A 13,840-nucleotide genomic window follows, 5' to 3' on the forward strand; every position below is an offset into this window, starting at 1 on the left:
CGCATTTAAGGTATGTTTTTAAAAATTCAAATAATAATTAATGCAAACTTTAGGAACCCGAAACGAGATTCTGAACATCAATGTCACGACAAAATAAAGAGAGGAAAGGTTCATCTCTGTAATCTGTGGTCCTTCCATGAAAAAAATTCACCAAATATGTACAAAATATGGTTAATGAGAAGAAGATTTTAGAAACATATTCAGTTTAGGGTGATGGCAAATATCGATTTTAATCTAGCGTACAGATGGTTGAAACTAATTGGTTTAAGTCTCCAGAAATAAAATCGCCTTATTTTACACATCTAGGAAACCTTCAACTCTCCAGTGCTATAAAAGCCACACCGAGTGTTGTAAAAAGTAGAAACATGCTTCAAACACGTACTGTCGCAATTAAGGTAGAACATAAACAAATTACAAGTCACTTATTGCATTGTAAACACTAAAATATCGCGGTTCACCGGTGTTTGTTTATGGTGTACACAGTTCTCTAATGGTCCGAGTGACTGAAAACAGTAGTTAGGGTAGTCTCGTTAACCGTTCTGCACATAAAGTCAGACAGAGTTTCACGACCTCTGAAAGAACGTTGGCGAGAAACGCCTCGCCTATTGGCTATTACCGGTTGTAAAATTGTGAAGCGAGTTGAAATGAACGTGAAGACTGTGCAGTTCAGCACGGAAGTTTCGGCTCCAGAGGTCCAGCTGGTGGAGTCTCCAGCCCAGAGTAGGCTTTAAAGTGATTGGCTGGACAAGCACCGTTACCGCATTGTCTTGACGTTTCTTTCAATATTATCTGGTTGGGACAAAGAGCTAGTTACGTTTTCTTGTGCGACCACGTGTCTCCCTTCAGATCTCCAGCACTGATTGATTCATGGGAGGTTACGGCGGTAACGAGAATGATGCAAAATGGTACGAGAAACGAAGCAATTCTGACGCAATTTGTGTTCATTGTGTTAAAACTATTGGATAGAAGATAGAACACATTATACTGTATAGTAACATGGTTAGGTAGCTGATCCAAAAAGGCGCCGGTTAGATCCTAAGATAGCTTTTTGATTTTTGAACTGATCCCAGCTGTTCTTGATCATCAAATGGCCCTTGCTAATGAAACAGCTGGTCTTGGTCAATGGTAACATACACAGATCATCTCACTCTGTTCTACACGCGTACCCATCGCAATTGGTAATAATGATACTGTAATGATAATATACGGAGATGTGTACGATGGATCAAACATTTTCAAATTTCATGTTGATAGGACAAGCACACAAGCCAATAACTGGATTTTAACTTCCCCAGACCTACTGGGTTGCCGGGAGCGTTGTTGCGTTTTTGAACCATCTAGTATACTGCAAAATAAAAATAGGGATGTTTGTACCGTTTTTAATATTTCAATGAATTATTCATAATCAATTCGTCGAGACAGCGATTTACACTTGGAACGTATTTTATGTTGAATGTGAATGAAAGGTAAGTGAGATGTTCAGTGTAGCTTTATTTTATACTGACTAGACAGTTTTTTCATTAGTCAGGATCGATCGCCCAGTTATAGAAAATAGTGGGGCATTTGAGGTGACATTACATTTACAAGTACTGCTTTTAAAAACACATTGTGAAGGGAAACACCGTTTCGCTGGTCGGTTAGTTAGACCAGCTTCATCAGTTTCGATCAGTTTTTCCCACCGTTCGTGACACAAGTTCCCGCGGCGAAGTTGGTGATTAAAACGGCGATGTTTTTGCCTTGTGACAATAGGCGAGTTTACTAGCGGTGGTTAGTGTTTTGTGTTTTACCTGCACGTGAACTCCCGCTCTCCCAGGCACAGTTCGAGACAGTCCTGTCTTGTCCCGGTGGCTTGGGTCTTCTTGACGTATCCACTGAGTCGGTAGCCTTGTACACGGTCGAAGCACCAGGCTCTCTCGCAGGGCTTCACCCCCAGGCAGCTCTTCTGGGCGTAGATGGTGAACACGGGGAACTGGGATTTACTCAGCGCTCCTGGAAAGGGAAAAGTCTTAGACAAATGTCAACAAACATTTGTAACGTTCACAGACTCGGAAGGATTAACAAGTAATATAGTTGAGTTTAAGTTTCTGAAGTAAATTTCCCATCTTTATGGGCCAGACCTAGCAATTTTTTAATTGAAAAGTGTGCTACAGTCTAAAGTTACAAGTCTGCCTTATTTTATGTTAATGATGTTTGATGTGACATGATAGATGCTATAGCTTAAAATAATTCGTTCTTTCAATTTGGCTTGGTTGCAAAGTTAGAGTACAGATACAGATTTGTTGCCATTGGCTCAACACAAGTATTTTTCACATGAAAGAATGTTAATCTTATTATAAACAATTTAACTATGGAAGACATTCCATCCCTAGTTAAAGGTTATTGTTGTAGAAGGTTCTTACTCCATACCTCAACCATGGTGTCAGCCATTAAGGTAATTGTGCAAATATTTTGAATAGTACACGGCAGAGCTTACTATCTACGTGAATATATTTGAAACATTTTATTATCGAAATTAAAATAATATCCGTGCTGAAATTATAGTACTCTTCAAAAATCCATAGTTCATCATAGTTTATCATCTCCGTTATCCTCAACTAAAAAACGGGAGCTAATCGCAGTCTCGTGGGAAAGTAGCGAGATCATCTAATACATGTAATAGCTCTGATGACTTCCTCCGTCTTTACATGGTACATGTATACGGTGAGGCGTGTGACGTGAGCGCCCCATTAGGCCCACTTAGACGGCAACCTGAGCCATTAATACGACTGATGTTGATGTTGATGAATAGCGATTAATTTGGGGCTGCAACTGTTACTAAAGACTTGGCGATTTCGGGTCTAAAAATAGTTCAGAGAAAGTCTTAAATCATTGTCAGAGCTGTGTAGGACAGACAGAGTCTAGGTTTGAAACCGCACATGCCTCTTTTGAACTCGTTTCAACTTGATCGTTGTGCAATTGTTTTTCATAGAGCTACTTTGTAACTATTAGATCGGACCATTAAAAAACCCCTGAAAAGGAATAAAGAATTCAAATGTAATTTTGTATTGCAAGTACTGTATTTTAATTAGAATACACATTATCTATATCCACACATTTAGTCGCCTAATTGTGTAAAATATTTTACTCAGACATGCCAGAAAAAAATTATAACATCTGCAAGACTAAGGGATCAGTTTAAAAGCAAAAAGTGCAAATTTCTTCGACATCCATCTATAACGAGTATAACAGGTACACAGTCATTTCACATAATCTGCATGTTTATCTGTACAGTATGTGTTGTTCGGGTTTATTTTCCTGTGATAACGACGGATGGCATTACCTGACTTATGTCCGTATTAGGAAACAAACAATACCGCTATCAAACGATCACTCAGGGTGTATCAGTAGTTAGGCTCGAAGGCGGTGCCGCAATACCGAACTGGGAGACAGATATAGATTGTCGAAGCAAGGGAATTCCCTCGAGGATAGCTGTGTTGCAGATCTGCAGCAATGCAGCATTGCAGCACTGCAGTCTGCAGCACCTGCTAGACCAGTTCTGATGACAATGCGACCAGGAATGTTGCTGCGGTTGATATGATAGATTCCGCTAATTGCTAGGTTAACCATACACGGCGTCTTGTTGTTCATTAACCTAGGCCCAGATAGCATCACCGTGCTTCCCCTCGCCACAGGAGGTCTTGCAGAGGTCCTTGTGTCGGACCGTGTAGACGGGTTAATGCTGTAATTATTGAATGATTGGGTCGTTGATAAGTAATTTAGTGAAGAGGTTGTTTTGGTCTTTGGAGTAATTATCTTAATCTATGTGTAATCTTTAGGTCATGTCCTATGTCAGAGATTTTGGTCGGTACAATGCTGTGTCGCATCAAGCATTGTTGTTTCAGCAAGGACTCACGGATTAATGATTTACCGTTGATTTGGTCCTTTACATGGAAAGAAAAGACAAGGTAATTTTGTAAATAGTGTTTTGTTCCCTAAGCAAGCCCCCGTTCTGTAACTCGACGACGTACAAAACACAATTCAAAATTATTTCGGAATAAGTGACGTCTGTTAAAAAAAGTATTCCCAATAGGGAACATTTCCTGGGAAACTCCAGAACAGAGTCACTTTGATGTTCCACTTTTGCAAACTGTTCGGCGTTGCACCTGTTGATCAGCATGTGAATCACTTGGCGAACGTATTGGCTCAGTCCGTGGGACGGCTTCTATGCAGATGAGCGCGATCCAGGGCAAGTTGCCTCCGTGTGCGAGTGAGTGTGCGCATGCGTATAGCCGTGAAATATGGCGGACAATGTTACTGGACACGGCGCAGACGCAGGCGCCCGGACATGGTCACTGCTTCCGTTACGGAGCTAACTGTCCGTCGCAGTCCGTCCACCGGTTTATGGGTGAAATAAAACGATATGAAACCGAATCGGACTGTTGATTGGCTCGATGAAATGCGTAGTTTATTGTCTTCGTTAGCGCAATGCGCGGCATGCAATTGATTGCAGTGGAAAAAAACTGTGTTTAGTGGATATGTACGTAATTAAGTGTAGGTAGACAGTTATGTGACCCGGTTGGGTTGTCGTTGAGTCGATTGTCTTAGTGCAAGTGTTTTGGATCTCGTGAGGGGTGCGATTTTGTTGTCGTTTAATCGAAAACTTACGAAGAAAAGTAGTATTCAATTCAATTCAATTCAATTCAAACAATTTTATTCATGCAATTTTTAAATTAAATACATAATCCCATGTGCCATGCAAAGCACGCGCGGGATGAAAAACACATTTCTGACATTACTGAGTCAAGTATACTCAGTAATGTAAGATTACAATTTCGACATGTTAAATGCACGGTAAAGTATCATGTGCGGTAAAAGTCCTTTGTTAAAGCATGACAATTGATTTTGCATTGGTATGTTTGAATTATCGTTATCACAAAGAATCTGTAATTTTTAAATTTAAGTCACTCTTTTACTCGTTTATATAAGTTATTTTCGTTTTACGAAATTCCCAAAAAAAATGTTCACTGACTAATGATTAACATTCACGCTAATATAACTCTACCTAAAAGTTGCTAAGAGTTTCGTAAGAGGATGAATTTACCCGATGCCAACGTTCACATAGAGAAGGAAATAGAAAATAGACAAAACGGTACTTTCGGACGTGCAATTGACTGATTATAGGGCCTAAGTTGAAGGAAGTGCGTAGCGAGATGTGCTTGGGTCAAGGGGCATGCAGCCACGCAGGCACGCACCCGTCACCCGCCGAAATTAGCTATTCCTAAACTTGAGAATGTGTAATTACCCGCCAAAAGTGATTAACAGCTTATCCCGGGATCAAGACGCAGCTGTAATGCTCATCCTTGCGCAATAACTATACGTGGCGAGGTAGCAGCTGATAGGTGGGAGTGGTTACCATCTGATATGCGGCATTCATGCTTCTGATGGGTTAATCTACTGATTTTACAATTACCACGTTGTAAGCCCATCAAAACCCCTTGACCTGTAATTATTACAAATATTTCTTCCAGGATTTCAGCATGATGGACTGATAGGTTACACGTGGTTGATAAACTATTATGGTTGCCAAATACAGTATCAAACTGCTATATATAGACAGAAATTTTTATATCCCTTGGTTAGATATATTCTGTTAGGAAATATAATTGATAAGTACGTTTACTAACACTGAAACAATTCCATCCACTTACGAACTTTCAACATTTTCTTTTTCCTTTTGGGGTGTTTTACAATGCAGCATAAGGAACCCATTCTGATTCTATCCAGTAATTTCTTTAAACTATTCATTTTTACGATAGCCACTGTTGTATAGAAACCCTAATAAGAAAACGCTCAACGGAAGATCAAACCCTAGGCGTTTCAGCAACTACATAATTGCATTTTAATCGTCGACTATTTTACAAATGCTTAATTAAATCTAAGCTGCCTTCTGACATAATTATGATGGCGTAGGATGAAGAGATTAATTTGCATAATAGGCCAAAGATCGTTGATCTTCGCTAATGAAAATGGTATGAAAAAGAAACGGCTGTAGTACGATACCCTGGAGAACTCCGTTAAAAACAACAACGGTGCGAGTACAACACCCTGTCAACGTCAACGTCAACGCGTGTCCCGATGATGACCGGTCCGTTAGTCACCTCCTAACGAGTGAATAATTTCATAATGGCCCTCGCGTCGCACGAGCGGATGCAGCGTTCTTCCTAATTATTTCCACGACTGGCTACTGAACTCGCGGCCTTGCTTCACTCCCACAATAAGAGGCCTCGTTATGCAAAAACAGCCAGAAGTCATCATACTTTGTTGGTTGTGTAAGAACTCACTTGTCGCGGCTGTCATTAGGACACAGAGAATTCCTGATTTGACGCAGTAGGTTTTTGGCATGGTTCATGCAGTTGTCATTTGTGGTAATTTTGGAACCGTTGTGTTGTGCTAGGTTAAAGGTCGGGGAATATGGAATGGTATTTGTCTTGGCTATACTTTAACATAGTTACGTTTAGCGGGAGATGATAATGCTGTTTAATCGCATCTAAACCTAAAATCTATTATATGAAGAATCGTTGCAGTCTTGAAGGATCTTAAAATGCAGTTGGCAGCATTACTGTGACGCCTACATTATACAGTTTACTTTTCTTATGAAATAATTGTTCTTTATAACCTAGTTTGTATCATAGAAGAAACGGTAAGAAATGCACTAGAATCACTTGTCAATAGTTTTCCGCAAAACCTACTATCTCTTACACATGGTGTAACATGGTTCCACAATGTTTCTAGCTTGTTTTTGAGAGGGCATTTGTAAAAATATAAATCATAACTTTGTTATTTGAAATATCACAATGTTATTCAGCTCATGTTCTGTTGTAGTGCAACAAACTTAAGGACTTTTTACCAAGCAATCCTACCCCCTGTCTACTCGTAGCTTAGTCCACAGATGAACGGGTTTGAGCAGCACTAGAATCCCTTTGCAACAATGCTCCTCTTGGAACTTAATGCTTTCCCTTTTTAGTTATTTTAATTGGGTATTTGACCTAGGCGTTTCAGCAACTACATAATTGCATTTTAATCGTCGACTATTTTACAAATGCTTAATTAAATCTAAGCTGCCTTCTGACATAATTATGATGGCGTAGGATGAAGAGATTAATTTGCATAATAGGCCAAAGATCGTTGATCTTCGCTAATGAAAATGGTATGAAAAAGAAACGGCTGTAGTACGATACCCTGGAGAACTCCGTTAAAAACAACAACGGTGCGAGTACAACACCCTGTCAACGTCAACGTCAACGCGTGTCCCGATGATGACCGGTCCGTTAGTCACCTCCTAACGAGTGAATAATTTCATAATGGCCCTCGCGTCGCACGAGCGGATGCAGCGTTCTTCCTAATTATTTCCACGACTGGCTACTGAACTCGCGGCCTTGCTTCACTCCCACAATAAGAGGCCTCGTTATGCAAAAACAGCCAGAAGTCATCATACTTTGTTGGTTGTGTAAGAACTCACTTGTTGCGGCTGTCATTAGGACACAGAGAATTCCTGATTTGACGCAGTAGGTTTTTGGCATGGTTCATGCAGTTGTCATTTGTGGTAATTTTGGAACCGTTGTGTTGTGCTAGGTTAAAGGTCGGGGAATATGGAATGGTATTTGTCTTGGCTATACTTTAACATAATTACGTTTAGCGGGAGATGATAATGCTGTTTAATCGCATCTAAACCTAAAATCTATTATATGAAGAATCGTTGCAGTCTTGAAGGATCTTAAAATGCAGTTGGCAGCATTACTGTGACGCCTACATTATACAGTTTACTTTTCTTATGAAATAATTGTTCTTTATAACCTAGTTTGTATCATAGAAGAAACGGTAAGAAATGCACTAGAATCACTTGTCAATAGTTTTCCGCAAAACCTACTATCTCTTACACATGGTGTAACATGGTTCCACAATGTTTCTAGCTTGTTTTTGAGAGGGCATTTGTAAAAATATAAATCATAACTTTGTTATTTGAAATATCACAATGTTATTCAGCTCATGTTCTGTTGTAGTGCAACAAACTTAAGGACTTTTTACCAAGCAATCCTACCCCCTGTCTACTCGTAGCTTAGTCCACAGATGAACGGGTTTGAGCAGCACTAGAATCCCTTTGCAACAATGCTCCTCTTGGAACTTAATGCTTTCCCTTTTTAGTTATTTTAATTGGGTATTTGACAAAACATCAATCCTCTCTTCATCTTTGAAATATCATCGTCATAGTTTTGCTCACGTACTTTAGTAGCAAAACAAACTGTTCGCGATGTAAACACGAGCGGGAGCCCTGAAATTACAAGCACGCATAATAGATACAACCTCTGACGATCAGATAAAAATGATTCGCCTCAATTTGTCTAATGATGAACTCGCAGATAGTATTCTCCTCTCATCAGCGCACGTAGCAAACCGATAGATGTCGTAACGGCCGTGGAGCTAAAATTAGAGTAATGATAGGTCCACGCTGTGCACGCAGCACGCACTCGTTTACGCACACTCACACACACGCGCAAGTGTAATTGCAGCATGAGGACGTCCAAGGACGCCCGGCGACCTTGAACCTGTCTGAACCTGCCCGTGACAATAAACTTGCCGCTTTCTACCCGCAAATTGCAGACCCCGCCTCCTGTCATGCAGATGTGATGTCGCTAACGAGCTCTCGTAAACTACCTGTACAAGCTTGTCGACAACGTAACAAGTGTTTTGACGTGCAGATCCTTTTATATGGGTATGGGCATTCAAGGAATATGCTGTTTCTGGAACTGAGACGATTTGAGGTTAAGAATATTCAAGGGCTTTGAGATGAAGGACACACGGCGTAGAAGCTTCTTCATCCCCATTTCTTCAGTTTATGAGAAACAACAAAAATATTAAAATATCAAACCGTAGGAAAACCTATCAAACACATTTTTAGTATGTCGTATTTTTTTCAATCTTTTGTCAGCATGGCTGGCAAAAGGGTATTACGACTTGCTCCCCAAAAACTATTAGTTGTGAGATTAATGCAAGTTTTAGCAAGTTTTTGGTTAACCTATCCATCCCAATAAGAAGGATGTAGTAAACACCTTTTCTTAACAACAATCTTGGCCCTGATGGTCTCCGATGAAAGAGATCACAAGCTGGAAAGCCTGTGTTAAACCTGAAAAGGGAGTGTTGGAAGTTCCGCCCGAATTGGCAAACACGTGAGAACATTGGTAGAACACTGGCTAGAAATGTCCTGCCTTTCGTAAATAATTAGCTCACCATGCTTAGCTCTTGGAAACACACAGAAACGATGGGTCAAACTGTATCATCAGCTTATACAGCTTCTATTGTAGATGTTTCTGTAAGGTTTATGTGTGACGTATAGAATATGTCTTCGAAATTAGAATCCTATCAGGATGAGTGGCTGCAACACATACGAGACCTCAACCACTATCTTAGTAAATCCAATAACGTGACACGGTCATCTTTAGAAGACCAATATTCGCCTTCGACCGAGAAAACCAATCTGTGTTAGAGGTAGTTTTAGTTCTTGATACGTATTTTTTTCCAATATTACTCAAAATATTCAACAAAGACCAATTTCATGACACCCCCTAGTGCTCGAGCAAAACGCCGGTGGAACTTCCAACACTCGCCTCAGTTAGTGGACTCCTTTCCTCAGTAACCATCAGGACCAAGATTGTTGTCAAGAAAAGGTTTTAACTATATCCTTCTTATTGGGACCAATAGGCCGCTGATATCCCGGCAGCCGACTCTAGGAGAGGCAACGAAAACATTGTGGTCGTTGCCTTTCCTAGAGTTGGCCGCCGGGAGCCTGGTGGTAGCAGGTGCAGGGTGCCGTGTCTGTGTTGTAGACCGAAGATAAGTCCGTCATAAATTGACACCGGTCGGGGTTTATCACGGGCAGCAAACATCCTGCGTCGTTACACTCGAGGCGGGCGACGAGCAATCCTCTTGGATCTCTACACTACACCATGTAAATTGGCAATACTCAAACATACAGAACTACGCGCGACGCCTCGCTAGTTGTGCTGCGGAGTGTTGTCGAGAGATTGGTAGGCTAGACGAGACCGATTGCACCATATGTCAAATTAGTTTGGATTCTAGTGTTGTTTGAGTGGATATTTTGATATGAGAATTTATGGATCCAACAGTTGGAAATACGAAAGGTTTTTGAAATGAAATATATTGATCAATGTCACGTATATATTTTAGTTATAGTATACCTTTTGATGACGGTAAAATTCAATTGATTGTTGGTTTTAAACCATAGTGCTTAAATCCTACGCCGTAGTGCGCAAAAATATTGTTAGATAAACTTGTACCATCGCTATTTACACGAGTTACGGAATGGCGTCATACATACAAGCGTAAAATTTTCTCGATACGCGTATTGTGGTGTGTTATACTGCAGTAGTAGCATATAAATTCTACCAAACTCAGTGGGAAAGATTTCAATTACAACCTCTCAAAAGAACAAATTATTAGGTGTTAATTATAAAGCGGGGAACTTCTTGTTCAACAAAGTCTATCAAAACATGATCGTAGTGGCTACACCCAGAGGTCATAAAGGAATGCCCACTTCAGGCAATATAGCAGCGAATAAAAGAAACTGTCAACACAGTAATCCCACCGTAATCACAAGGCGTTATTAATTCTCCATCCTTACATGTGGCCATTAGCTGCTGCACTAGCAAAGCAATCTCCATCCATCTCCCGTCTCGCGGAGATGACACGGCAAACCTCGCCAGTGTAGAGGGGATAATGTCGAAAACGCGCGTACAACAGTAATTTACTGCGGGGTGAACGGACAAGGGTGAAATTAATCACTGATACGAGCATCGCCGAGTCGTTCGCTTTCATGTAACTGACAAAGCATATGGCACTCAGTGGCAATTAGAGCAGCTGGGTGGATGGTGGATGGACGCTGCAAGGTCACCGCTCTTCTCCAAGGCCAGTGTCCTGCCATGTGCCATGCGCTGTCACTGTCACCACTCACAATCTGCACTGGATGCTAACTAGCCAACGCTTTATTGTGTCCTGTGTGTTGAATTAACGAGTTTCAATGTCCAACAGGAATAATTGTGTTCAGATCCCCATCGTAACCGAAAGGTTGAGTAAGGACGTTGTGTAGAAGTTATTGAGGGATAATTTCCGCCCTGGAAAAGATGTACGGAAGAAATTAAGTTCTACTTCTTTTGAATTTTGAAGAGTTGTAGGAGTTGTTAAGGTATAGTTTGTGTCTCTTTATACTAGGATTTCTTAGTGTATGGCCTGAGTGGGTAGGCTTATGTTGTTTGTTTCTGCAGTATTTTATGTCTATATATATGTTCATGCGGTTGTCGTGTGTGTTGTGTATGGTGTAGTACAGGGGTGTGATCCCACGCCAGGTTTGTTTGTTCGTGATTGCTCCGTTCTTTATTTTGCAGTAGTTGTGTGCTGAGGTGTGTGTTGTGTACGGTGTGGTTCAGGGGTGTAATCCCACGCCAGGTTTGTTTGTTCGTGATAGCTCCGTTCTTTATTTTGCATTAGTTGTGTGCTGAGGTGTGTGTTGTGTATGGTGTGGTACAGGGGTGTGATCCCACGCCAGGTTTGTTTGTTCGTGATAGCTCCGTTCTTTATTTTGCATTAGTTGTGTGCTGAGGTGTGTGTTGTGTATGGTGTGGTACAGGTGTGTGATCCCACGCCAGGTTTGTTTGTTCGTGATTGCTCCGTTCTTTATTTTGCATTAGTTGTGTGCTGAGGTGTGTGTTGTGTATGGTGTGGTGCAGGGGTGTAATCCCACGCCAGGTTTGTTTGTTCGTGATTGCTCCGTTCTTTATTTTGCAGTAGTTGTGTGCTGAGGTGTGTGTTGTGTATGGTGTGGTACAGGTGTGTAATCCCACGCCAGTTTTGTTTGTTCGTGATTGCTCCGTTCTTTATTTTGCAGTAGTTGTGTGCTGAGGTGTGTGTTGTGTATGGTGTGGTTCAGGGGTGTAATCCCACGCCAGGTTTGTTTGTTCGTGATTGCTCCGTTGTTTGTTTGTGCAGTAGTCGTGTAATTTTCGCTTATCTCGCCAACTGGTGCTCATGCACACCGCCTCCAACGCCGCCACTCACCCGCTCAGCTTCCTCTCAGACCTGTTCCTAACCACTTAATTGCGGCATCTCTTTTTATCACCATCATAAATTGATTTTTACGAACCGCATTTCGTTAATGCCTTCAAAACATTACCTGACTTCTGTGACGCAGCCACCAGCGTACAGAGTTTTTACAAGTCGCGCTTTTTGTCAGTTCTCGGTGCCTTCTATAGGCTAATTACCATACAAGATGCGACGCATATGTTGGAAACCGCCACTTTAGTTGTTTACTTGTGAAAAAGCGAGGTTGTAAAAGTGAGTAAATGATGGACCGAGTCATGAAGATGTTGAGGTGCATCGTGCATCGTGGCATGAATAATGCATGCCCGAGCAACCGATGCAATATTTAGCGTTGGGAAATGCTTCAACTATGAATAATTTCATTTGAAGAGTTATTCACTTTAACCTGCATCAATTTTACCTACAACTTGTTTTCCTTAATAATCTTTGATAATGCAAAGTTGAACAGAAATTTTACTTTAGATTTTGGTGTAAGTTGTGCTAAATGCGCCCTTGTTTTAGCACTAATGTACTTATTTTTAGCTAAATAATGTTTTCTTCACTCTTTAAGTGTATTATTTTTTAACCTTCAAAACATATAATCAAAATGACCGCTTTCCCTTAAAAGCGTTTAATCAAAAAGCGACTGGCATAAAAAACCATTAGGATCCGTCTTGGCACTGTCTCCACCATAGATCTCTATATCTATGGTCTCCACCAGGTCCAACCACAACTCTCTGCTGTAGGTCTTCTCGCTAGTTGCAGCGTAGGTGGTTGACACTTTTCGTTTCACCGCGGCCCACGGACGCGTCTGGGTGTTGTCTCCACCAGGCCCAGCCACAACTCTCTGCTGTAGGTCTCCTCGCTAGTTGCAGTGTAGGTGGTTGACACTTTTCGTTTCACCGAGGTCCACGGACGCGTCTGGGTGTTGTGTCCACCAGGCCCAACCACAACTCTCTGCTGTAGGTCTCCTCGCTAGTTGCAGTGTAGGTGGTAGACACTTTTCGTTTCACCGAGGTCCACGGACACGTCTGGGTGTTGTGTCCACCAGGTCCAACCACAACTCTCTGCTGTAGGTCTCCTCGCTAGTTGCAGTGTAGGTGGTTGACACTTTTCGTTTCACCGAGGTCCACGGACACGTCTGGGTGTTGTGTCCACCAGGTCCAACCACAACTCTCTGCTGTAGGTCTCCTCGCTAGTTGCAGTGTAGGTGGTAGACACTTTTCGTTTCACCGAGGTCCACAGACGCGACGTCTACCATTACTCATCCCGACACGTGTGACTCGCCATGTGATAATTACACGTTACGTAATTTTCGCAACCTTCCCCAGGTCTGCGAACGTGTGTGGACGTTGCAAGACGTTCCAAGACGTCGAGTCTAAGCAACTAACTCATGTATTTCACTTCTTTGTTCGTGTCTCCGCCGGTGGAGTTTCCTTCGAATGGACCACACGAAATTTTGGGGGGAAACGGTTCAAACACGTCCGAGTTTTATAGGTATAACCCGGCAATGTCGCACCATAGTCATACACTTCGCCAAAAAGTCGTCGCAACGAAGTGAACTAATTTAAAGAACTAATCACACCTATGTGCCAAAGTAGCAAATTGTACAAGGGCTTAGTGAGCGGAACGCCTGCACGATATAGAGGCTGGCTCAATTTGCAGTGGAATACTTCAACTTTGCATTCCTTTAAAAACTTATAATCGTGAAGAA

The 13,840-nt window shown here is 41.6% G+C and overlaps 2 protein-coding genes across 2 annotated transcripts in view; one reads left to right on the forward strand and one right to left on the reverse strand.

Moving 5' to 3' along the window:
* The window catches only part of LOC128988768 (autophagy-related protein 16-1-like), a 204,403-nt gene that overhangs the window by 71,195 nt on the left and 119,368 nt on the right, over nt 1–13,840 (forward strand). The window lies entirely within an intron of this gene.
* LOC128988767 (uncharacterized) overlaps nt 1–13,840 on the reverse strand; it is an 86,251-nt gene that overhangs the window by 26,021 nt on the left and 46,390 nt on the right. The window contains exon 4 of the mRNA XM_054410385.1: nt 1,788–1,989. Within this exon, the coding sequence (XP_054266360.1) occupies nt 1,788–1,989 (202 nt within the window). The remainder of the gene's footprint in view (nt 1–1,787; nt 1,990–13,840) is intronic.

The sequence above is a fragment of the Macrosteles quadrilineatus genome, unplaced genomic scaffold (genome assembly GCF_028750875.1).
Source record: "Macrosteles quadrilineatus isolate MER2022 unplaced genomic scaffold, UCM_ALF_1.0 Scaffold_3__2_contigs__length_128488019, whole genome shotgun sequence".
Classification (NCBI taxonomy): domain Eukaryota; kingdom Metazoa; phylum Arthropoda; class Insecta; order Hemiptera; family Cicadellidae; genus Macrosteles; species Macrosteles quadrilineatus.